Source organism: Eschrichtius robustus, chromosome 1, assembly GCF_028021215.1.
Source record: "Eschrichtius robustus isolate mEscRob2 chromosome 1, mEscRob2.pri, whole genome shotgun sequence".
Lineage (NCBI taxonomy): Eukaryota > Metazoa > Chordata > Mammalia > Artiodactyla > Eschrichtiidae > Eschrichtius > Eschrichtius robustus.
In genome coordinates this window covers 155,272,545-155,297,468 of record NC_090824.1, presented here as the reverse complement: position 1 = coordinate 155,297,468, position 24,924 = coordinate 155,272,545, and the positions used below count along the sequence as shown (strand labels likewise).

The 24,924-nt window shown below is 38.4% G+C and overlaps 1 protein-coding gene across 7 annotated transcripts in view; it reads left to right on the top strand.

Annotated features, from left to right (window-relative positions):
* MCTP2 (multiple C2 and transmembrane domain containing 2) overlaps positions 1–24,924 on the top strand; it is a 189,025-nt gene that overhangs the window by 74,868 nt on the left and 89,233 nt on the right. For all 7 annotated transcript variants that reach the window (XM_068537524.1, XM_068537521.1, XM_068537515.1 and 4 more), the window contains 2 exons: positions 12,311–12,413; positions 13,789–13,891. In XM_068537524.1, coding sequence (XP_068393625.1) covers positions 12,311–12,413; positions 13,789–13,891 — 206 coding nt within the window. The remainder of the gene's footprint in view (positions 1–12,310; positions 12,414–13,788; positions 13,892–24,924) is intronic.

Below are 24,924 nucleotides of genomic sequence, written 5' to 3'. Positions count from 1 at the left end.
GTTTTCCAGAGCAAATTGTGTTTTACTTCCATCTCAGTGTTTAGATACAACACTGTTTGAATCTGTGATTGTTGATGTCTCAGTAAACGTTGTCTCAGGCCCCAAGAACTCATTTATGCTTTCAAGCAGTATTTTCAAATATTCTTTCTGTAGTTGTATATTTTGTGTTTGCCAGCAACTAATTGAAATGCATTAAACACTTTTTTAAAAGGCTTGTGTACAACTACATCCATATGTGGAAATACTTTTTTAAAACTTACCTTATTTTATGCTTCCTATCAGGTGACTTCCATAAAGCACCCCCAAAACTAGGATTGATGGAGGTTGTTTCAGGCCAATGTGAATTCTCCAAAGAGTACTTTGACTATTAAAGTGTATAGGAGAGAAACCTGGAAAATGGAAGTTTTTATAAAGATCAGACGATAAGGCAAAACCCACTTTTCAGAAGAATAATTTTGGGGCAAAATGCTACCATTTTGTCATTTTCTTTATATTCAAGATATTCAGTAGATAGTTTTGGAGTGGATGAAGGTGGTGAGTACCTGAGGATTCCATTAACAAAAAGCAGTGGTTAGAAACCAAATAATGCTAAGCGATTTAGCTAAATGCCCTGGTGTTTTACTATCTCTGTATTATTTACGAGAAAATCATCACTCTTCTGAATTGAAGCAGAGATCCTTGTCATTAGCTAAACATGTCTTTAGACCATATCAATCTTTATTCTTAGAATCAAATTTCACAGTCTAATGATCTTTATAGGTTGGTAGGCTCATCCAGTCTGTTCCAAACCAAGGTGTTGCTTTAGGGCAACAAAGTGGACCTAATCCACAGAGTTGTAAAGTAACTTTTCTATGTGAAAAAAGAAGTGGATTCAGGTTGCTGTGAGGTAGCAGTAGAGATGTAATTAATGCCTCCGAGATGTTAACGATCATATCATGCAGTGGCGACTCATACATTATTGCTGTTATTATCATTACCAATTCACTTGATATGCAGAAAAAAAAAATGCCAGCTTCACTTGATCATGGATCAGAAGAGGTACTCATCATTGCCAGTGCCAGAAACATTTAAGAAATAAGTAACTATTTATACCCAGCATTTTCCAGTCAGCCTTGCTTTTTATAACTGAGTGTTTCATGGCACTTGCTCAGAGAACAAAATATTCACTCCTGCAAATTAAAAAGAACTGCATTTACTCTGAATAACCAGGCACATTCTCAAAGAACGGTGGTCGTTTTAGACAGTGCAAAAGGGAACTTTCCAACCTTCCTACATTTTTTCTTGATAGTTTCTTCTTTTTTTTTTCTGTAATTGTTTGTTTCTTGAAAACAATACCAAATAACCATAATAACTGATGCTTCAAGTTAGATTCAGGGACTCTGATAAAACAAAAGTCCATGGGAGCAGATCTTGGCAGTGGTCCATATGGAGGTGAAGGTTACGGTTTGCAGAGTGCAGGGACCTTTTGTCCTAGAGGAGAAATGAAAGCACTTGGCAGCCCTGCGATCAGTGGTTTGCCAATTTTAAAGTTATCTATATTTTTGCAAGTAGCAATTAGAAAAAGAAAATATCAGTCACTTATGCTAATCGGATCAAAGTTAGGTGGATATTCCTCATGAGTGGTTATTAATGTTATGATTATGTAGCCATAAAAATAAATTAAACTTGGGGGAAATTGAATCCTCACTACTTTGCTAGCATTTTAGAACATTGGAATAATATATATCATATATATACATTATATATATACATGCACTAAGGTGAACTTCTTTGCAATTAAACGTTTAACTTTTTTATATAAAGAAAAAAATTAGTGTAGCTTTCCAAATGTTATAAGATATTAATAACCTAAATCTACATATGTTACCAATATTAAGATATTTATAAAAGATAAAGGCTTCGGTGTTCTAATGTGGAGAAAAGATAATTTATTATTTTTTCAAACTAATTCATTCTTTTCTAAATATGCTATTTTATTGTGTGATTGAACCTACTCTAGAATTAATAAATTTAAATTTATATATAGCTTGGCATTTTTGTGTGTGTATCTGACATTTGTTTGTATATAAGTGAGAAGACTTTTTATTTTAAAGAATTGGAGGTAATTAACTTCTTTTGCAGTCCATCCCTCTAAAATTGGTGAAAGATATTTTAATGTTCTCTACAGCCAATATGAGATATGGATAGCCATACACAGTTATTCTAATAGAAGAGCCTGTCAGATATTTTTATTAAAGCATTTGTCTCACAAACACCTTGTGTCCAATGTAACCTAAAATTTTTAAGTAATAGGTTATCCTGTCTGATGTCAGTTCTTCTGTAGTAAACAAGGCCATAGCCTTGATTCACAAAGCAGATGATAAATTGTACTTTGAAACTCAAGGTGAGCATAGCTGTTTGTAATGTTTAATGAGACCAACATACTTCACTCAGCTGCCGCTAGTCTTAGAACTCAGCTGTTTTGAGAAGAAAGCAATAAAAACCAAACAAAAACAATGCAGAGTTTGTTTCATATGCTATAAAAAGGTAATCAAGTAGATAATAGGTAAACAGAAAAATAGTTAGGGAACTGAAATATTTTCTGATCAGAATTGTATTTCAGTACAAATGGCAATGCTTATCTTACCTATTGGGAGATCCACCAGTGAAGAGTAGGAAAGTATTTACTGTGTTCAGCACATACGCGGAGAAATGTTCTGGATAGCCTTGTTATAATTGATAGAATATTGTGGGGAAGCTTCCAGAATTGTACGACGGAGGGGCTCCTTCCGTGTATCAGTACTGAAACCATCACGGCCTCTATTTGCATAACACACCTGCCAAAATTCAGCACTTAGTCAGTGACCCTTCTCTTATATTCTTAGAATCAAAATGTGGGTTTCACACATCTTCCTCCCTACTAATTAAGCTTTCTATATATTAATTTTGTTCTAAAAGAGTTCTTATATATTAACACCCTTCTCCTTAAGGAATCTTCCAGTGGCAGGATGGGTTATTCTTTAGTCTCCCTCCGCTTTATTCCTCCACCCTGTTAACACCACCAAGATGACCCTAGCCATTAAGTATTCTGACATAAAATAGGGGCGATAGAAGCTTAGGAGAGTTTTCTTTACCTCGTCATGCCAGCAGTGGCAAAAGAGCAAGGAGAACAGCATTGCAAGCTCACCTCCATATAAGATGATAGTAAGTGTTCTAACAACACACAGCATAATAGGGTATGGGTCTCAATAGCCCTTCTTTTGGTAGCACAATCCTATCTTAATTTTTCATGTTCCTGTCATAATACACTGTATGTCATGGTGAGAAGCTGGGGAATTATCAGGAGGCAACGAAGGAACAAAACTGGAAATAACCATCTTTCCTCAAAATTTGGAGTAACTGTTCTCCAGGGGTCTTTTTTATCATTGCGATTTTTAGTTACTTTTTGCCATACAAAACCCACCCATAAAACGCAAAAATTTTCCAAATATATCTGGATTTTTTTGATTTCTTGGCTGTAAGATTGTCACTTGGACCCTTTCTCTGTTTCCAATGTTAGTAAGACAACTACCAAATTAACAGAATCTTGTAATTAGAGAATCTTTATCAGAGGAATGGAAAAGACTATGTTTTCAAGCAAAAAATATGGGTTACGGGAAAGTAGTCTTATGTGATAAATAAGCATGTCAGGGGCCATAACAGTGCCTGATGCAGGAGAACAAAGACACATTTAATTCAAGAACTCCATACTTTTCAGGGAGCCCAGTGTAGTTTTCCAAATGCTTTTTGAGTTTGTCTTAATTTAAGAAAAGTCACCTTGGTGTGTAGATCTAGTGATCTTCAAGAAATGTTCGTTGAGCATCTACGACAGATCAGACACACCTACCTGTAGGGAGCTTGTGATCACTTCACTCTTCCTCCTCTAGGGGGCAGTGAGTATCATTGATGTGGGTGAGGACCTTGCTCAAAATTGGGTGGCATTTTCAGTTGAGTGGTTCCTTGGCAATGCCATTAGGAGGAGCTCTGTTCCACACGCAGGGTTGCTCTCCCATGACTGGTAAAGTTCTCCATTCATTCATTAAGTACACGATCCCTTTCCAAGAGACCGAAACTCATGCTTTGGGTAAATTAATGTTCAGTTCAATAATTTATTCACTGAAGATGAAAATTATTCCCCATTTTATTTGCTCTTTATTTTTATGGTAGCTGCCTTTCATTTTAATCCCCATGTATTATGTTATAGAAGTTGTATAGAAACAGATGTGTAAATCTTGGTTCTACCACATACCAGCCTTGGGTCCACTTAAGCCTCCAGCTTCTCATGGATATTTTGAGAGTTAAATCAAAACCTAAATGAGCATACCTGACACATATTGCATGCTCAATAAATGCTATTCCCATTCTTTATTAGATTTATTTTTTTAGAGTATAGTTGACCTGGGGAATTTCACAGGTTATTGTCTTCTTGGTATTTTGTTTATGATTTCTCTAATTTTAAATAATGTTGGAAATATCAACGTTGCTAATCACTTTTAGCTTTTCAACCACTTTTAGAAATCTATAGTTACCACTCTATGATGTTTGTTTCTTTTTGTTTCTGTTTCTATTGCCTGATAAAAGTGAAGAAAAAACATGCTTCATGGTAGGAAAATTCTCATGCTTAAACCAGTTTAGTGCTTGTATTCACATTTTGATAATATGGATAATAGTTTTATCGATATAAAATGCTTTTATGAGCTCATCAATTTTTTGTTGTATATAAAAGTGCTGTTTTGAGAAACTGTTGACCAAAATACTGCAGTTAGATACCATATTATAGCATAGAAATATTCCAGCCATATGCTGTAATACTGACGTTTGAGTAGTTTCTGTAAATTATAACACTAGCTTTGTTTTCTGTTGTTTTGTTTTTTTTTTGAAACATAAGACTGCTTGTATCGAAAGAGAAATAAAATAGTCCTATGGTTGTTGTTCGTTGGGAATTTTAAGTCACATGTCCATTTTCTAGTTTGTTTTCATTGTCTGCTGTTTGAAGCTATATTCGTAGCAATACGTCCCCTCTTAAAGATGCCCCATTTTCAAAGGGTTGACTGTAATTGAATTTCTAGGAAGCTCAGCCATAGTGATTTAGTGCTCTTAATTTTCATGAGAACCTCATGGCTAGATGAGCCCAAATCAAGACCAACTTTTCAAAAACACGTAAAAAATGATACAAATCTGCCTTGGCAGGCCATCTGCTTTAGCAGTCTGCCAAGGAACATGAACTCTAGTTGACGTAAAGTTTGGGAGTTTATCGAAGATTTAGCAGTTTGTAGCTTACTGGTACCTTGTGAGTGAATGAGTTCAGTTCATTGATTAACAGCTGATCTTACTGGCTGGCTTCTTAGTAAGATCTTAATTTACTCAGCCAGTATACCTCCTCTGTGTGTGAGCCTGTGGTGGGTCCTGGTGACATGGTGGGGGAGAGGAATTGGTCCCTGCCTTCACATGGAGTGACTGCTAACCCAGTGGCATCTAATGACAATGATACTGTCAAGGTCAAGAACAGGTGTCAAGGTTCATTAAAGGGACACCTGACTGGTGTTCCTGCAGGAAGTGATTTTTTAGCTGAGGTGTCAGGCATAAGGAGGAGTTAGCACAGTAGAGCTGAAGGAAAAGCAGTTTTCAAATGAGGGAACAGCATGTGCCAAAGCCTGCAGGGCTTTCCCAAGACTTGCAGAAAATCAAGTGAAACTGGAGAACAGAGCAAGGGGACCCTCAGGGGCCAGGAGGCTATTGTATTAGGTGGGACTGGATTATATAAGAACATGGGGTCCAGGTGAAGAAATTAGAGACCTTTTTAAGTAGGGAACTGATATGATCCGATATGAACTTAAATACAAGTTTATTCTGGTGGCTGCGAAGAGCAAGGATTTTGGGGGTGCAAGACTGAAAATGGGGAGATGTTAGGCAAATTCAGTGGATGATGGTGCTTTATGGAGCTTGAGTGGTGACAGGGGAATGGAATTAGAAGAAGGAAAAATTCTCATGTCATCAGTTCTTGTTTGTTCTATTTGTGCTAGAATATTACAACATCAGAAATTTAGTTAAAAAACATTTCAGCAATAGTGTCCTCTTCCTTTGCGGACCTCACAGTCCTAAGTGAGACCTGTCTGTCCCCAGCTCTGGACGTCTGCCACGGTGAAGCGATCCGTCCTCATCTGCAGGATGCCACCGAGGCCATTGTTTGGATTAGAGATGCTTGCAACCCACTCAGGAAGGCAAGAGATACTTGAAAGTTAGGTCCGGAAGGAATAGAGATCAGTGTTTTCTCTTTCTTTAAAATCCGTCTCACAGCCCAGCACAGTACTTTACACATTTTAGGAAACCATAAATTATTTGTTGAAGGGAGGAGCAAGCATATCATACATGTGGCATTATGATACCCAAACTAATGATCATAGGAGATTGAGTGGGGAGCTCCCTGGAGTTTAAGGTGGCAGAGAAAGTTCCATGCAGATGATGCATCTTGAACTAGGCCTCAGAGGTTAGTTGGTCCTTTTTTTTTCTTTTTTTTTTTTTTTTTTTTGGAGAGGAGCAGGGCTTGGGAGAGCATTGCACGGAGAAGCCATTCCACACGCAGAGTTAGGAAGCATGACTGAGCCCCGTACCTCTGTGCTGGTCCAGGGGTGGGGCCCAGACACGCCGACTTGATAAAGGTTAGGGAATAGGAGATAGAGCAGCATGGATGGTGTGGGATAAGTTGTCAGAGAACACAGATTTTCAGGATGAACACTAGAATTGGCTCCAATATGCAAAAGTAAGTTTTGTCAACAAACGGTTGGGGACAAGAATTTAAGGGAGAGATTTTGGAAATGAAGTCTGGAATGGCTGTTGTCCCCACTCCCACATCCGCCCCTAGCCTGAGCTATAATGCTCCACAGTTAGCTTCAGGAATTACCTTCCTCTAGAAATTCTTGCCCCTTGTGTTGACAGTCTTTGGTGGCTCCTGGCTGCTTGATAAGTAAAAAGAAATGAAATTTTTAAAAAAAGCACCAGTCATGGCCTTCCAGGCTTCCAGCCAGTCTCTTCCTTTATCCACCCATATCTTATATTTCCTGATCACCACTATTTAGCTGTATGTATGCATATATATGTATCTATATCTGTATCTATCTATCTATCTATCTATCTATCTATCTATCTATCTATCTATCTATCTATCTACTTAATGAATGTTAGGCTCCGATCTGTCCCTATCTCCTCAGCAAGGACCTACCCATTTCTTTTAACCAAATCAGCCTCCTCCTAAACCTTGCTTAGAATTCACCTCCACTGTGAAATCTTTCTGGACTTTAACCAACCATAATAAATGTCTCTGAACTTTAGTCTTCTCATCTGCAAAATGGCACAGACATACCTTACCCCATAGAATGGGCGCGAAGATTAAAGGAGAACCTGCATGAAGCATTGTTTTCTGCACAGAGTGGGAGGAGCCTGGCTCCCTCCAGCCAACACCCATCACCAGAGCCGGAAGTCCCCTGCTGCCTTCTGTCACTGGGCCAGGACACTCTTCACAGGGCATGAGAGGGGCACGCATACCTTGGTTGTGCCTGCATTGGGCCCCTTAAATGAAATACAGGGCTAAATACAGAACAGAGATGTACAGGTGTGCAGTTGAAAACGGGCAAGGAAAATATACAGTTGGAGATCACAGAGGGGAACAGCTTAGTCCTCTGGCAGAGGGTGTGAGTGAAGTTTTCACTGGAAAGGTGACATTTGCTGAAAAGCATGATTATTATGAGAGTTCCTTGAAGGTGATGACTTGGTGGTCTGTGTACATTGGGACCGGCCTGGTTCAGTGCCAAGAGCAGAATGGGCGCTTAATAAATATTTATTGGATGAATGCTTTGACCTCTAAAATACTTTTATTGCTTGTCATTCAACTTCTGTAACTAATATAAAGGTAAAATTATTTAAACGAGGAACCTCCACTTGCCATTCAAGGAATACAAATGAATTTTAACGTGCTGTTCAAAAATAGCAAAGGCTATTGAGAGCAAGGCGCTAAAACACCACCCGACCGTGAATCTGAATCGCTAGTGGTATAGCCGTGTCAAGGTGACACGGCATCTGGATGTAGAAGAGGTGGTCTAGATGTTTTACCTGTACAAACAGGTGGAGCAAAGAGCAAAAGTGCAGACCCAAGTGTATATATGTCACTTTGTCTGGTACTGTTTGCTTGCTACTCTTGGGAAACATTTGTGATGGGAGATCGTTTTATCATGATTGAATAAAAATACTCATGATTTAAATTTTTTTGAAAGTCCCCCTCTATCTGGAATCTTTGAAGGGCAAGAGATCAATCCTAAAGTGTATATACATTACTCTATAAATGTGTTAATGTCTTCGCTTCTTCTTCCTCCTCTCTGCCTGTTTACACTGTAATATTAATAAATGCAGCATTTTAATGAGCTTTGAAGGAATTATCTTCAGAGAGTCGGCGCAGTGTGTTCCTTGGAGACACAACTGAAGTTCCCAGTTCCTGGAAGGAAGACTGTTCCTTCTTAGCTGGGATAGCGGAGGAGTGTGCTGGAGAGACGGGGAGTAGGCAGGGCTCAGCGCACCTGTGCAGGCACAGGCCCGGACCCTCTCCACGTCGCTGTGGAGGAACCCCCGGGCTTTCATTACAAGTCTCAGACGGCTCCCCCCGAGCCAGTGCTGGTGGGATGTCATGTCAGTGTCACCTCCCAACAGTCTGACAAACGGTTAAGTAGCGGTTTCAGCTTGGGTTGGGGAGCTGAGCATTGTCTACCTGAGTATGAAGCTGAGAACATATGTGTTCTTTCATGTTCATGTTCTTTTCATGTTAGTCGAGAGATGTCATGACCTTCTGCACTGTCACCCAACCCCTACCCCGTGCCCCGTGAGACACAGTCCCAGAGTTAAAACTGCCTTTTTAAAAAAATGAAGTGTAGTAAATTTACAGTGTTGTGTTAGTTTCAAGTGCACAGCAGAGTGATTCAGTTATATGCATATGAATCAGATTCTTTTCCATTATAGGTTATTACGAGATATTGACTATAGTTCCTGTGCTATCCAGTAGGTCCTTGTTGTTTATCTGTTTTATATAGTAGTGTGTTAATCCCAAATTCCGAATTTATCTCCCCACCTCCATCCCCTTTGGTAACCGTAAGTTACCAAAGTTTCCTATGTCCCTGAGTCTATTTATATGTTGCAAATAAGTTCATTTGTATCAATTTTTTTTTTAACCAGCTTTACAACAAATGCTAAAAGAACTTATCTAGGCAGAAAAGAAAAGGCCACAACTAGAAACAAGAAAATTACGAAATGTATCATTTTTTTTTAGATTCCGCAAATAAGTGATATCATGTGATATTTGTCTTTCTCTGTCTGATTTAGTTCACTTAGTATGATAATCTCTAGGTCCATCCATGTTGCTGCAAATGGCATTATTTCACTTTTTTATGGCTGAGTAAAATGCCTTAAAGAAGCAAGACTTTTTACAGATGCAGATGGATTTGTGTGTGTGTGTTTGATTTAGGCTGCCCAACATTTGAAACCCCTTCTAGGTTTGGGGTGCTTCTCATCGAATGTTTTGGAGAAGGGCTCAGAGCCACTTTCATGTGGTAGAAAGTCAATATGTACTCCCTTTCTGAGCCCTGGAAGTTAGGGCATGAGGATTTGCTAGGCAGGGGCAATCCCTTTTCATCTACATCAAGTGAGGCAAAGAAGCGGGAGTGGAGAATTCATATTAGAAGCAGCTACATTTACGGGCCGGGGTTGGAAGTGTCGGCGGGGCCAGTTTTCCTGGGAAGCAGAGGCCACGCCAGACTTTTCCTGGGGTGAGAGATTGACTGAGATTCTGTGCCTTAGTATCCCTCAGCATTCTTTGGTTTCCAGTGATTTTTCCAGCCTGGTTTTCCAATCTGTGGTCTGATCCTGAGAGCTGCTTGCTATTATTTTAATAAATTCCTTTTCTGCTAAATTTAGACAGGGATCATTTCCATTGTTTGTAAGTGACGACCCCAATGCATTCATCTGTGTCCATGGCTCAATCACTGTCTGCTGGCCACTGAGATAATAGCCTTGACTTAAAAGCTTTGGCCAGGCATCCAAGTGTCCAGGCCACTAGTCAGTTGAATGGAATATCCTGTTTCACACTGACTCTTAGCCATACAGCTGCTCTTCTTTTCTTCCTGTTTTGAAATATCTTCATGCTGGCTCCTGCACATGTGTCTCTCTAATGACTTGCAATACTTCAGAGCTCCTGGTTATTAAGTGAATTAGATGTAGGTTCAGTGACCTGAATGGTAGGCCAGTAGGTCAAGTGGCCTGAGCACTGTCTGAGTTAGGCCCTGGTCTGGGATTCCTTGCCCATTTGTTGGAGGCATGTCTGTCCTTTTGCCGCCAATTAATTTAGTACACACCGCTTTGTAAAGCGCCAGTGTGCGCAGAGGTAGGCCATGTGTTCATGTCCTGAGAATGTTAGAGACCCTGACAGTTTCAACTCTGGATCCCTCTGCCAAGCCCAACAGAAGGGGAGAGACTTCTTATGCGGTAACTTTCTGTGTTCCCCTTTGGATTCAGGATTTTCTAATCTTTTTATTTTTTTCTTTTGGAGGCTGTGTGAGGTAGGGGGGAAGAAGAAGAGGTGAGATGGGAGAAGTAAAGGTTAAGCTTCATTATTTTTTAAGATAAAAACTTTGAACTTAACCTTATGAAATTAGACTTCTGCATGTGTCTGAGCACCAAAAATGTCCCATGTGTATTCTCACCATTTACTAAGTATATAAGATCCTATGTGTGTGTGGCCACTCACTCCAGAGCAGAGTTTTACCTCCTAAATAGCCATGGTTACACTTTTTCTCCTTTCTCTTATCACCTTGTAGAAGCATGTAAGTTATCATAGACTTCCAGTTGTAAACGAGTAATTATATTCACTCAGGGACTTGCCTGGTGGTCCAGTGGTAAAGAAGCCGCCTCTCAATGCAGGGGATGCGGGTTCAATCCCTGGTCGGGGAACTAGGATCCCACATGCCGCGAGGCAACTAAGCCCGCGCGCCACAACTACTGAGCTCGTGCGGCTCAACGAGAGAGCCCGTGTGCCGCAAACTATAGAGCCCATGCGCTCTGGAGCCCGAGCGCCACAGCTAGAGGGAGAAAACCCGCACACCGCAACTAGAGAGAAGCCCGCGTGCCACAGCGAAGAGCCTGCGTGCCACAACGAAAGATCCCGCGTGCCTCAACGAAGACCCCGCGTGCCGCAGCTAAGACCTGACGCGGCCAAAAAAAGAAAAAAAAAAATATGTTGGCTCAGAGAATTTAGGAAGGAAACAGAGATGTGCTTCTGTTTTAAAACAAAACACAAACTTGGACTCTCTCACATGCCACACTGACACCTGCTCTTGTGAAACCAGTGTTGCCACTGCTCTCAAGGCTGCATCTGGGTTGTGTGTCAGTCCCAGTCCAATAAGTGTGCTGACACCTATATGTCTGTCCACCTCCCGAATTCCCACACAGGGCTTACACGGCTTGCTGAAAAGAGAGGCTCACGTTCAATCTTTTAGCAAGCACAATTTTTTTTTTAATTGAAGTGTAGTTGATTTACAGTGCTGTGTTAATTTCTGCTGTACAGCAAAGTGATGGTTGTACATATATATATACACATTCTTTTTCATATTCTTTTCCATTATGGTTTATCACAGGGTATTGAATATGCAGTAGGACTTTGTTGTTTATCCATTCTATATCTAATAGTTTGCATCTGCTAACCCCAAACTCCCAATCCATCCCTCCGTCACATCCCCTCCCCCTTGGCAACCACAAGTCTATTCTCTATCAGCAAGCCCAATTTTATTGTTAACAATATGTGGAATCTAAAAAATGATACAAATGAACTTATTTACAAACAGAAACAGACTCAGAGATTTAGAAAACAAATTTATGGTTACCAAAGGGGAAAGGTGGAGTGAGGGATAAATTAGGAGTCTGGGATTAACATATACACATTACTATACGTAAAATATACAATCAACAAGGACCTACTGTATAGTACAGGGAGCTCTACTTAATATTCTGTAATAACCTAAATGGGAAAAGAATCTGAAAAAGAATAGATACAGGTATATGTATAACTGAATCACTTTGCTGTACACCTGAAACTAACACAGCATTGTAAATCAACTATACTGCAATATAAAATTTAAAAAAATAATAATAATTGGAAAAAAAGTGCATGACTTTTGTTCACTTTGCCTCTGTCACTTTTGAGATTCACTTGCCTCTGACCAAGGAGATTCCTTTGTCTCTGTCTGTGTTCTCTTTGCAGGGAAGAGCGATCCCTTTTGCTTGCTGGAGTTGGGAAATGACCGACTTCAGACACATACCATTTACAAAAACCTCAACCCTGAGTGGAACAAAGTTTTTACATTGTAAGTACTTTAGCCCCTGGAATATCAAAGAGCAGCTTTAACTCAGAGACCAATTATCCCTGATATGTTTGGGGCAGTCTGGGGCTCTTGAGTGGAACTTTCTGTCCATTTTTATGGGCAAAGAGTGAAGTTTATTGTTTTTCTGAAAACCTTTTATGCTTTCATTTTATAGAGTATAGTGTTAATAATAGAAGAGACCATTTGGAACTGCAAGGGAGTGTTATAGGAGAGGCATTTGTAAAGTAGGTCTTTTAGTGACTAAATTAATCTGTGAGTAGAAGGAAGCTTCCATAAATCCAGACTAATTCATTCCTGGGTTCAAGGAAATTACAAATGTAGACCTGTCTTTAATTCAAGGAGCTTGTATGGTACAACATTATTTTAATATCTGAAGGCTTGTATTCTGCCAGAGTCTTTTGGAACATATAGATTATCTGCAATTCCTCAAGGACTCCCAAAGGCCCCTTATATTCCAGCTTCTCTGAATGACCTGCTCCGTAGTGATGCTCACTTTTCAGACTCAGGCACTTAGGAGGCTGAGTATATTCCTAGTTTGCTGTAGATTCCAAGGCGCCTGGCCATCAAGGGGGAGGCCCCTTTTTCAATTTGGGTGAAATGGTGGTACACTGGCCTCACAACACTGAAGAAATGCTCTGTCTGTGCTTATAACTGGAAGAATATAGTTCGTATTGAATGCAGTTGGTGGTTCCCAAGCAGAAACTTCCCAAGGATCTATGAGAAGAGGATGTACTGTGCTAAGCAGGTTTGCAAATTGCCATATGCAAGTCTCTGGTTTGGTCAACACCCTGCCAATGACCATGGCTCCGTGTTTCATTGTAGCCGATGTCTGGCTTCTGGTCAACATAAAAACTGTTTACCAGTATGTAAATATGCGTAAGACTTTTAGTACTCTGTGTTTCAACAATAGGATGCTTTCTAGGGATCTCGGCAAGTAGTGATTTTGACCATCTTTTTTTTTGTAAGGGAATTCTTCCTTAGTTTAAAGTAAAGTAAATCTGATTTTTGTTCTTCTCATTTGGAAGCTACTTTGAAATCACTGTCCTCCTTATTCTGTCCCCTGTTCTCTTTCTTTATCCTGTTTCTTTAACGGTTCTGCCCTTGAGTACACATATACATGGAAAATGTCATAGTAAAAAAGCTGACTTTTTTTTTCCATATGGATGTCTGAATCTTCTCTGATGGAAGGTTTGGGAATACAGTCAGTTTGATTTAATTTTTGGAATTTAATTAAATGGTACTTTTATACTCTGAGGACATACAGATTTAATTAGTGAAACCGTGTTTTCAGATCTTCATGGAACAGACTTCACTTTTGTGTTTTTGTATCTAATACATGGTGTGTTTCTTGTTTCAGTCCCATTAAAGATATTCATGATGTTTTGGAAGTGACTGTGTTTGATGAAGATGGAGATAAACCCCCTGATTTTCTTGGGAAAGTTGCCATTCCCTTGCTGTCTGTAAGTTACCTTCGTTAATATACAGTGTGTGAGTCATTTTACAGTTGACAAGTTTCTATGGTCTAGAGTTGCTTTATCTTTGTCAATCTGGGGGGGGAAATGTCCTCCCAGCTATAGCAGGAAACAGCTGTTTTATTCCTTATCCTTCTCCAGTATTTTCAGTAGTTTCAGATGTAAAGTCACATAATTTTCTCTGTGTGTCAATTGCGTATTGATTTAACCAACCAAAACATTTTGACCGGTCTTTCAATCCACACTCAGTCTTTCCATCTTAAGATAGGAGTTTCTCTTTTGTTTCAGGGAATACATATCTATGACTGATTTTCCATTGGTGAATGAAAAACATCCATGTTTTTCTTCATTGCGTCCTTACTGCCCATTTCTTCAAAGATTACTTGCTGGTAACTGCATAGTTATTCTCAATTCCACTAAAGACCATTTTCTCAAAAATTCTGTTTGTCTTTTTAGCAGTCCCGTTTGTTTTCAGTTTCCAAAAGTGCTTTGTGGAAGAAAGCAGAGAGCCTCTCTTGGAAAAAGAGGGCTGTTTTGGTAGTCCCCTTAAAAGGTAATGTGTCAGAGTGAGCTAAGAGCTGAATGAAAAAAAATACCCTATAAAATTCAGAGGGGAGAGCATCATATAATGTCTTTACGTGGGCAAAGGTGGAAAGCTGGGATCCGAATTCACCTATTAATTGGGCATTTGTGTTTACGCCAAATGTACTCTTCTAGAGGAGAGAATTTCAGTTTTTCATCCAACCATTCATACAATGTGTGGTAGAGTTGTAATGGCCTTTTATCTGTGAGGAAGGCTTTATTTCTTTCTTCCCAAAGACTTATTTCCCCAAAGCTCTTAGTGCATTTTTGTGGCTGGAGCAGTCTGTAATTTATCCATGAGATTAGACTAGCTCATATGGTGTTTACAGAGGGGGAAACGCTGCACCTCTCAATATCTCTTCTCTTTTTGATTGGCTTGGTTAATTTCTCCCCAAGTTCTCATATCCCTGATGTTACTTGGAGAGCGTGGTAGAGCAGCTGCTCCCTTGCAGAGCTGGCTGCTGCCGAATGTTCTGAGCCACCAGCAGCAAGCCACGCCCACTCTCAGAGAGGAGATGGTGATGTGGGATTTCCCTCCTTTTTTTTTTATTACAACTTTGTCAGTTATTCCTGAAAGAATACATGTGACAGGAACATGGGGCACAATTTTAAAGAGGTCTAAAGGGACAAGGAACCAAGGCTCTCCTTTAGAATTTAGTGTCCTTTCTCTCTAACATTTTTTTTTTTTTTGGACATTTCTCGTCTTGTTTTTATAGATAAATCCTTAGTAGCGTATTTGATTCCTTGCTGGGTGGACGCCACTTCGTACCTTTATTAACCTCCCTCTGTTTCGCATGTAAACATTTTGTGTATTTGGTCTTCCTAGAATACCAACAAGTTGACCGACTTTCTTTCCTCCCTCCCTCGTACTGTACAATCGCTATACGCTGTGGAGTTAGATCTAAGAAATTACCCCTGGCTAAATCAGGTTTAGGGTTTCTCAACCTCAGCACTCCTGACATTGTTGGACGGATCGTTCTCTGCTGCGGGGACTGTCCTATGTACTGTATGAAGTTTAGCAGCATCCCTGACCTCTACCCACTAGATGCCAGTAGCACCCATCCACCCATCGCTATTGTGATAACCAAAGATGTCTTGCAACATCGCCCAGGGCTCTGAAGGGGGCAGAGTCACTCCCGGTGGAGTGGAGAACCCCTGACCTCAATTAATAGAGCTTTCAAACTATATCCTTCTAAATACAAGATAGAGTGATTTGTGAAAGACTTCGTTTCGATGAAAGCAAGCCCATTAGCCCCCTTCACTTTTTCAGGTTGCTGATAAGCTGCCCCACAATCTAAGCATTCATTTGATAAATATTTATCAAGTGTTCAGTGTGTGCCAAGAATTGTTTTAGGTGGTAATGTTCTAACAATGATCTCAGTGAAGCTATGTCCTCTCCTGGAACTTATCTTTTGATTGCAGGAGGCAATATACAAACCAGAAACAAAAAAAGAAAAAAAAAAAAAAGCAATGCACAGTAGGTTAGATGGTGAAAAGTGCTATGTAGAAAATGAAGCAGGGGGAGGGGCCTCCAAGAGGATGTGTGTGGGAAAGGGATGCAATTTTCCGTGATTCAGGCAGCGATTACCTCACTGGAAAGGGAACATTTGACTGAGAACTTAAGTAGGTAAGGGCGGGGAGAAAACCAGGAGGGTATCTGGGGAAACTCTTCCAGGCAGGAAATCTTCAAGTTCAAAGGTTCCAAGGCCAGGCCTTGACTGTCAAATTTCAAAAATAGCAGAGCAGTGTGGATGGAATAGAGTGAGTAGAGAATAGCAAATGTGAGATAGGAAAGGATAGGAGATAGGATGGTGTGGAAGAGGACCTTGTAGGACCCTGACAGCCTGAAAGTTAGAAGGACTTTGGCTCTTTCTTAGTGGTGATGGGAAACCACAGGGAGGTTTCCAGCCGGGGAGTGTTTGATTTGGTTTACACTGCTTGTTTCTAATATAAATGTAGCACGTGGAGAAATAAGCCCAGATCTGAAAGGTCTCCACTGTGTAAAGGCAGTGTGGCCTGAGCCACGTTTCCCCTTTGGGACTTTGGGGGCCCAGGGATGTTGAGCTGAATAAGACATTTCAGTAGTTGTTGTTCAGCATGGCTGTTTCAGTTCATATTTATTTCCAATGCTTTGACCAGTAGATTGGGAAAGTGATCAGATCTTACGTAAGATCTGTGTGGGCTCTTCCCGATGCACCCGCAACATACCTTCTCCAAATGAATTGATTCCCTACCTAAAGTGTAGATATAAATGTATTAGAAAAAAAGGTCATAACCCTCAGTATCTGTAACAGGCAAATTTTGTTTGTTATTTCATTGATCATTTGGTTTTTTAAAAAATTTATATTACTTATATCTATAGTATTTATATTTATAAATTTTGTTTATATTTATAATTATTTTAAAATAATTCTAACTTGTGATTTAGAGGGTATATTTTAAAATGTATTTAGATCTAAGTTTTTTCTTTATTTAATGTCTATTGAGCAATACTTACCTAGCAAGCCCTGTGCTGTGCACTTACCATATGGTACATCATTAATTCTATGACAGCCTAATGAGGCACGCTTTATTATTATGACCATCTACAAATGAGGAAACTGAGGCAAAGAAAGACCTGTAGCTGGTAAGTAGGGGAGGCTGGGTTTGAATTAGGCAGTCTCATATCAGAGCCATCCTAAGAGGATGCTGTGCTGCCATAGTGAGTAGCTGTTAAGTAAATATTGTGCCAAAAGCCATAACCAAGATCTGCTTTGTGCAGCCACTGCGCTCAGTGCAATGGAGGTGGGGGACAGGGGTGCAGGTGGGGTACAGAGTTAAGTAAAGACTTGCATTCCATGGGTGATGCCTGTGAGATGAACACACAAGACCGAAAATATTAGGTGCCATATAAAAGGAACAGGAAAATGCAAGGTGGGAGGGCTGAATTTAACTTTGGGAAGACTTTAGAAAGTGGGGAGTCTGAGCTGGCCAGGAAAGAGTATGGTGTTGATAGGAACTGCTGGGTGAGATGAAGCATGAAGGCCATTCCAAGCAGAGGGGAAAGCATGAGCAGAGAAACAGCAGGGTAAAGGAGAGGCCACATTCTGGAAGCAAGGAGCGCCCTTGGTGCCTAGCTCTCAGTGTGAACAGGGAGGCTGGAGAGTGCAGCTCAGGAGGGGTGGAGGGAGTTTGGGGCCTATTCTATGGGCGGGGATTATCTGCAGGCTTTGGCATGGATATAGCAGAACAGTTAACTAGGAAGAAACTTTGGCTCCTGTGTGAAGCAAATTATAGGGGAGGAAGGCTCTTCCTGGAGGAATTGGTTGCAACTCCAGAAAAAAAGCATCAAAGAGAAAACCCTTCAATTCTGTGTTCTAGGCCTCTTAGGAGAAGGATTTATTTCCCTGCTTTTTAAATATTTTTAGTCACAAAAATGGATCCGTTGGTGCTTCACTATTACCTCTATAGGACATGGAACAGTGTCCTATAATACCTTGCTTTGTATTTAAAAACAAAAATTGTATTTCTTAGAGTGTGCGTAATTTTTGTGAGAACACATTTTCTTTAATCAAGTCATAAACTAAAACTTGATTTACACTTTCAGAGAAAATGCAAACTACATTTTAAAATGTCTAAGTGTAAAGTATTGAAAGTCCTTCAACTTTTACTCTCTCGAAATGGTAATGTGCTAAGTGCATTTCAGCCTGTTAAATAAAGAGCCTGTTCTGAATTCACTATACCTTTTAATCAGGGTGAATATATTGGATGACTCTTGGCTCCCTTAAAATTCATATTCTAAAGTCAGTATATTTATTAATGGTGGTGAATTGTTCAAAGCATATACATGTGCTCAGATATACATCAGAATTGAAAAAATGCAGGACAGTGAGCCATCCTTCCATAGATTTCATTTCTGTTCAACTTTTTAAAAAACAGTTTTTAAAAATGATTATATAGATAGGCAAAACTTTTTACTCATGATTAAAAGCAGTAGAAGATTGCAGTTGGATTGGATTATAATCTGAAAAAAAATTTTTTTTTTGGACGCACCACACGGAACTTCCCCCACCAGGGATCTAACCTGTGCCCCCTGCAGTGGAAGTGTGGAGTCTTAACCACTGGACCACCAGGGAAGTCCCGAAAACTTTTAATATTTGTACATTTCCACATTCTTCCAAAAATCTTCTAATCAGTAATATAGTAAATATACATTGAAAAACAGTAGGAATGTTTTAGTTTTAAAACATTCCCAACATAGACATTGTCTCCTTATAATTATCCAATTCAGTAGATCTATTTTTCATTGCTATTCTCAATTAAGTGATCTTGATTTTGTCATGAAAATCTGGCTGAGTTCTTCTCATCCTTCTTATTTAAACATGTGTTTACCCTCCTAGAATTAATTATCTAATGGGTCAATTTTGGAAGACTTTGAAAATCAGCTTTCTGTAAAATAGGAAAAGCATCTATTTGTTGTTATTTCCTGCTATCTATGGAGAAGTCATCCCAATTTGATGAGGTCCTACATTTTGAAACAAATTTGAGTCCTCTTGTGTAAGCCATGCCAACATGCACATGTGAATTTATATCAGAAGCACAGGCCTTCATGCAGCCCTTAGCGTTCTCTGTGAAGCCAGTGCCCGGTAACTAGGTACACCAATAACAGCCTCACTTAATTAGCTTTATGGGATAAATTTTCTATAATTGCTGTACCAAATAAATGTCCATGCACATCTTCATTTGCATTTCCAATTAAGTATTTGCCCAACTCTCACCTATAATGGATTTTGCACATTGTACTGGACATTCTTAATCAGATTTATTAAGTTAATGCTGAAATTTTGGCCATTGAAATATATAATATTTATTTTACTTTATATAAATGTTTATGGATGTATAACCAAATACAAAATTTAACAGGACAAAATGGTGATTTTTGGACACAAACATTCAACTCTCTTCCTCATCTAATCCTGGTCCAACATGTTCATTGAAGTAAAGGAAGATAAGGCACATTTTTCTGTTGGCCCTAGAAACCAGCAAAGGGTGCCATAAATATGCTGTAATTATCATGAACCATAACTAGTGTAGAAGGTGGATGATATTTGGTTACGACAGGCCAAGGGAGAAAGAAGAATGACTAGTGGAATTCCTCTACTGTCCTATAACGGGAAGATAGCAAGTATAAATCTGAGCATATCCTGCATGATGGTAAACATTGAATAGGTTAAACTTTTCTATTATATGGGAAAACCTCTCATAATGAGTGAAAGAGTAAAATCTAAGTGCTGCTTCTAGATGAGACACCTAAAGCATGGCAATACTAAAATGGGTGAACAAAAGTGTAACACATAAATGTAAACAAAAGGTAAGTGAGAAACATACAGAGGAGGTTATTTTATGGGTTACAAAATAATTTAATTATCAATAAAGTTATAAAGACAGGAACTTTTACGTGAATGACTTCCCAAGGAAATGTGTGTGTGCATATGTATATACACACATATATATATAATATTTGAAACACCAGAAAAATTACAAAATTGGAATCACAGAAAAATAATATATATTATCTATTTAGCTTTTAAAAATCAGAAACAAAAAACAAAGCTTTGAAGTGATGTTTTAAAATGCCAAGTCTTTGAAATTCCAAGTTCCATGAAGTGTATGCTAATAGCAGAAGTCCTTGCACATGATTCCACAGCTACTAAATTTCTGGTGATGAAACCCTGGAATCTCTTTTGTTTTTGTTTTTATTTTTTTAGCAAGTTCTCAGGTGAATTTTAAACAAACTAAAGTGGTGGTTCTTAGACTTTAGAGAATCAGCCATAAGCTTTGTCCAATATGTGTATGTGTAGAATTACACATAAATACATAAAATATTCTGTTCACATACCCACTTAACTTGTTTAATTATTGATTATGTTGTGGGTCCAAAACGCTTCAATAGATTTCAAAAAGGCAGAACCTGTACTGTGATCACGGTAAAGAGAAATAAATAACAAAAATGAAACAAGTATCAGAATCCTTGGTAGAAAAAAAATCTCAGGTAGCTAATGTAGTTACCAAAACTGCAACTATAAACTTCTTAGAAACTAACAATGAAATGCGATATATAAAAACTATGGATAAGGGCCAAAAGTATTATTCAGAGGAAATTTTTTTTGGCTGCACCACAGGGCATGTAGGATCTTAGTTTCCTGACCAGGGATCGAACTTGTGCCCCCTGCAGTGGAAGCACAGTGTCTTAACCACTGGACCACCAGGGAAGTTACGTGAATGGTTTTATAATTGAACAACAAGGTTGAAAATCAATTAAACATCTCACCAAAATGAACTAAAATAAAGAAAACTGAGAAAATTATAAAGAAATTTATGAAGATTAATAAAAGAGCAATTACATAGAAAGTACTTAAACAGTGTATTTGATAAATCCAAGTATTAGTTGCCCCCCAAACCAGTGATACAGGCAAGCCATTTTCAAGGCTAATGAAAAAAAGGGAAAACATATACTATTAAGAATGAGTGAACAACAAGAAATATAGGGATTGCTATGAAGAACATAACTAAATTTTACTGAGTATGAGAGAAAACGTGAATAAATATAGAGACATACCTTGGGAAGACTTAGGTATTGTAAAGGTATAAAAATCTCCCCAAGTTAACTAAAAATATAATACTGTCCCCCATTTGAAGAAATTAATGTATAAAAATATCAAGGAAATTATCTTTAAAAATATAATTAGAGGAACTTGAATATCAGGTATTAAATGCACTGTTTAGTGAAAATCATTACTGATGGAAATATCAGAAATAGTTATCAAATAACTCCACCCTTTTCTCCCTGCATACTCCCCGCCCCTGAATAAGAAAATAACACATTTCAATCATTTAATGAACATGAGTTTTGAAACCTTAACTGTACAGGCAATTCTTAAACGTTGTTCAAGTTTATTAAGAACATAAAAGAAAATGGAAAATGTGTGAATTCATTCCCTGAGGCTAAAATAATTCTGATATTAAAAAAAACACAGATTTTTTAAAAAAGCAAATTATATATCTTTCATGGAACATCAGTAAGATTGAACACATTAGGAAATCTAATTGTGTAATTTATATTATTGAGTTAAGAAAAAAAAAAAAAAACCTTGACAATCTCAATAGATGTAGAAGGTGTACTTGATAAAATTTAACATCCCTTCTTGATTATGAAAAAATAGTCTAATAAATTAGTAAATGATGAGCAGTGCCTTTACATGATGAATGATATCTATCAGAAGTATCACAAACATCAGACTTATTGCTGAAACACTAGAGATAGTTATTCTAGTTCCTCTTTTTTTTTTTTTTTTTCTTTTTTTTTGGCCGTACCTCGTGGCATGTGGAACTTCCCCCACCAGGGGTGGAACCCACGCCCTCTGCAGTGCAAGCCCGGAGTCTTAATCACTGGACAACCAGGGAAGCCACTCTAGTTCCTCATTTTTAAAATGAAGATAACAGTAGTTTCTACTGCTAGGATTGTTGCAAGAATTTAATGAGCTTACATACTTATGAATTAACTATTAAAATTAAGCCTTGAGGTCAGATCCAGCCAATGCAAAAATGTAAGAGAAATAAATGATATTTGAATGAAGGAAACACATTATTTGCAAGTACTAGCTATCTGATAATATCTGTAAATATAAAGAAAATTAATAGACGACGTATTGGAATAAAAAAAGGTCAGTTATGTATAAACAATATCAAAATTAAGAAAATGAAAACCAGTGCCCATACCCAATAGAAAAAAATCTTAAAAACCTAAAAAAAAAATCAAAGAGTATAACAGGAAACAAAAAAATGCTATAACGCTTAACTATGTGAGGAATTTCTGAACTGTACTGAAGGACATGAAAAAAAGACTAATTGAGAAATTTAATATATGATAAACTTGAAACATGAAGTCATTGAGAGGATAAACTAAGTGATCACTGTATAAGTGATTCTGAGGTAAGTTGGTTGCTTATCCATCAGGGAAAAATGCGTCAGCATGTTACACCAAACACAGTAACTATTTTAAGGTGAATTAAAGGTCAAATGCTTGAAACAAAATAAATAAATATTTATTTATATACAGTTCCATAAATAAAACTATTAAAATAATGGGAAGTGCTACATAAACAAACTGAAAAACAGGAATGATAAAGGAAGAAAGATTTAAGATGTCGTGGTGAAAACAAAAATTGCCATAAAACAAATAGATGACAGCACTAATATAAAAGGTTTTTTTTTGATCAGTAAGGAAAAGACAATTCAACCTAACAGAAAATTTAAATCAAGGAGGCAGAAATCTGTATAGCTAATAAGCAGATGAATGGCTCATGCTTTATTCAACCACCATCATGGTTGTTAAAAGTGCAGAAGAGGGGGCTTCCCTGGTGGCGCAGTGGTTAGGAGTCTGCCTGCCAATGCAGGGGACATGGGTTCGAGCCCTGGTCTGGGAAGATCCCACATGCCGCAGAGCAACTAAGCCCCTGCGCCACAACTACTGAGCCTGCGCGCTACAGCCTGCGTGCCTAGAACCTGGACACCACATCGAAGAGTAGCCCCCACTCACCGCAACTAGAGAAAGCCCGCGAGCTGCAATGAAGACCCAATGCAGTCAAATAAATAATTTTTTTTTTTTTTTAAAAAGTGTAGAAGAGGGAGCCAGATCACCTGGGTTGGCCCCCAGTCTTCTCCATTAACTGGCTGTGTGACTTTTGACACCTTACTTGACATTTCTGTTTCTGTTTCCTCCTAAATGAAAATTATCACAGTACCTGTGTTGGAGGTCTGTGGTGAGGATTTAAATGGTTTGGTAAATGTAAAAAGAGTACAGTAGCACACAGTAAGCACTTAAAGTGTAAGCTCTCATCTTCATCACCCTTGTTTTAGTAGCTTAAATTACCAAATTATTTTAACCAGTCAGATTAAGAAATATAGTCAAGATTTTTCGTGAGCAGTGATGATTAAGTGTAGTCAAAGGACTCTCTCAAATGCTGTTGGAGGGAGCATGACCTGCTACCAGCCTCCTAGAAGGCACCTTGGATTAAAATTTAATAGACACATATCTTTGAGCGTTTATATTCTAGATATCTATTTTAGGGAGGCAACTGGGGCTTGGAGAGATACAGTAATTACCCATGGTCACACAGATGCTAAACGCCAGAAATGGGAATTGAATTGAAGTCTGTCTGGTTTCGTGGTCCTACCATGGCCCACTGTTAATAAACATATGACAGAAAATGTTCAGTTTCATTAGTTATAAAAAAAAGCACATATTAAAACAATCTGAGGCCATTTTATTCCTATGAAATAACTATATTAAATAAAAATGCCTATGGTTGGCAACGTTGGAAGGAAACGGACAGGCTCATTCACTGAGGCTAGGAGTATAAATTAATACAACATTTTAGGAGAGCAAATTGGCAATACTTGCCGAAACCATAAAAATAGGTGTACCATATGACTCGATAATTCCACCTCTAAGACTTTATTTTTAGGAATGCATCATGGAAGCACAAAGGTATCTATGTATAAAACCATCACAGTGTTTACAGTTGTTAAAAATTGGAAACAATCTTAGTTACAATGGAAGATTGGTTAAGCTAATAATAGAATATTCATAAGATGAAGAACCATTCTCAATTATGGAGAAGAATCGATTTTTACATTGGAGAATGTTTCCCCATACTTTTTTAAAGTTTAAAACACAAGTGATTAAAAAGTACATAAATGAAAGTAAGACAGAAAAAAATCATGTTATTTAATAAGCAATTTCTGTGTACTTGTCACTGTTCTTACTGCTTTTTGCTGATTATTTCACAACAGCTGCTGAGATATGTATCCTTTTTTTTTTTTTTTTTTCACACTTTACAGGTTAGGAAACTGAAGAATAGAGGAGTTATGTAACTTATCCAAAGTTACCCAGCCACTCTGAGGCAGAGCCAGAATTTAAACTCACTTCATCTGCCTCTAAGAGTCCCAAACTTTATCCAATACACTATGATCATATTTTCATAAGATAAATATTTATAAAAGTACATTAAAAATTAGAGATGTTTGTTAAAATATGTAATATTGTAAAAATTACATTTTTTTCCCTTTTTCTAAGCTATTTTTGTAAATTGTACACCATTCTTACAATTAGTAAATATTACTTTGTAAAGACAGCTTCTATTTCAGGGAGAGGAGTTGATAAGACATTTTGGGTACAGCAGGGTTTTCTGCCTTTACCAAAGTTCAGTGCTGGGTTTTGGATTCAGGCAAAGGGTGGGTTGGATTGCCTTGCACAGAGAAAGGTGAGTTGTATGTGGAGGGCTGGGGTGATGAGTTCAGTGCTGCCTCTACTGGCTGGTGGTTGACTGTGTCAGGGCAAACAGTGACCTTGTGGGCTTTTCAATCTCTCCTGCTGTTTGTAACTCCTGCGGTGGGAA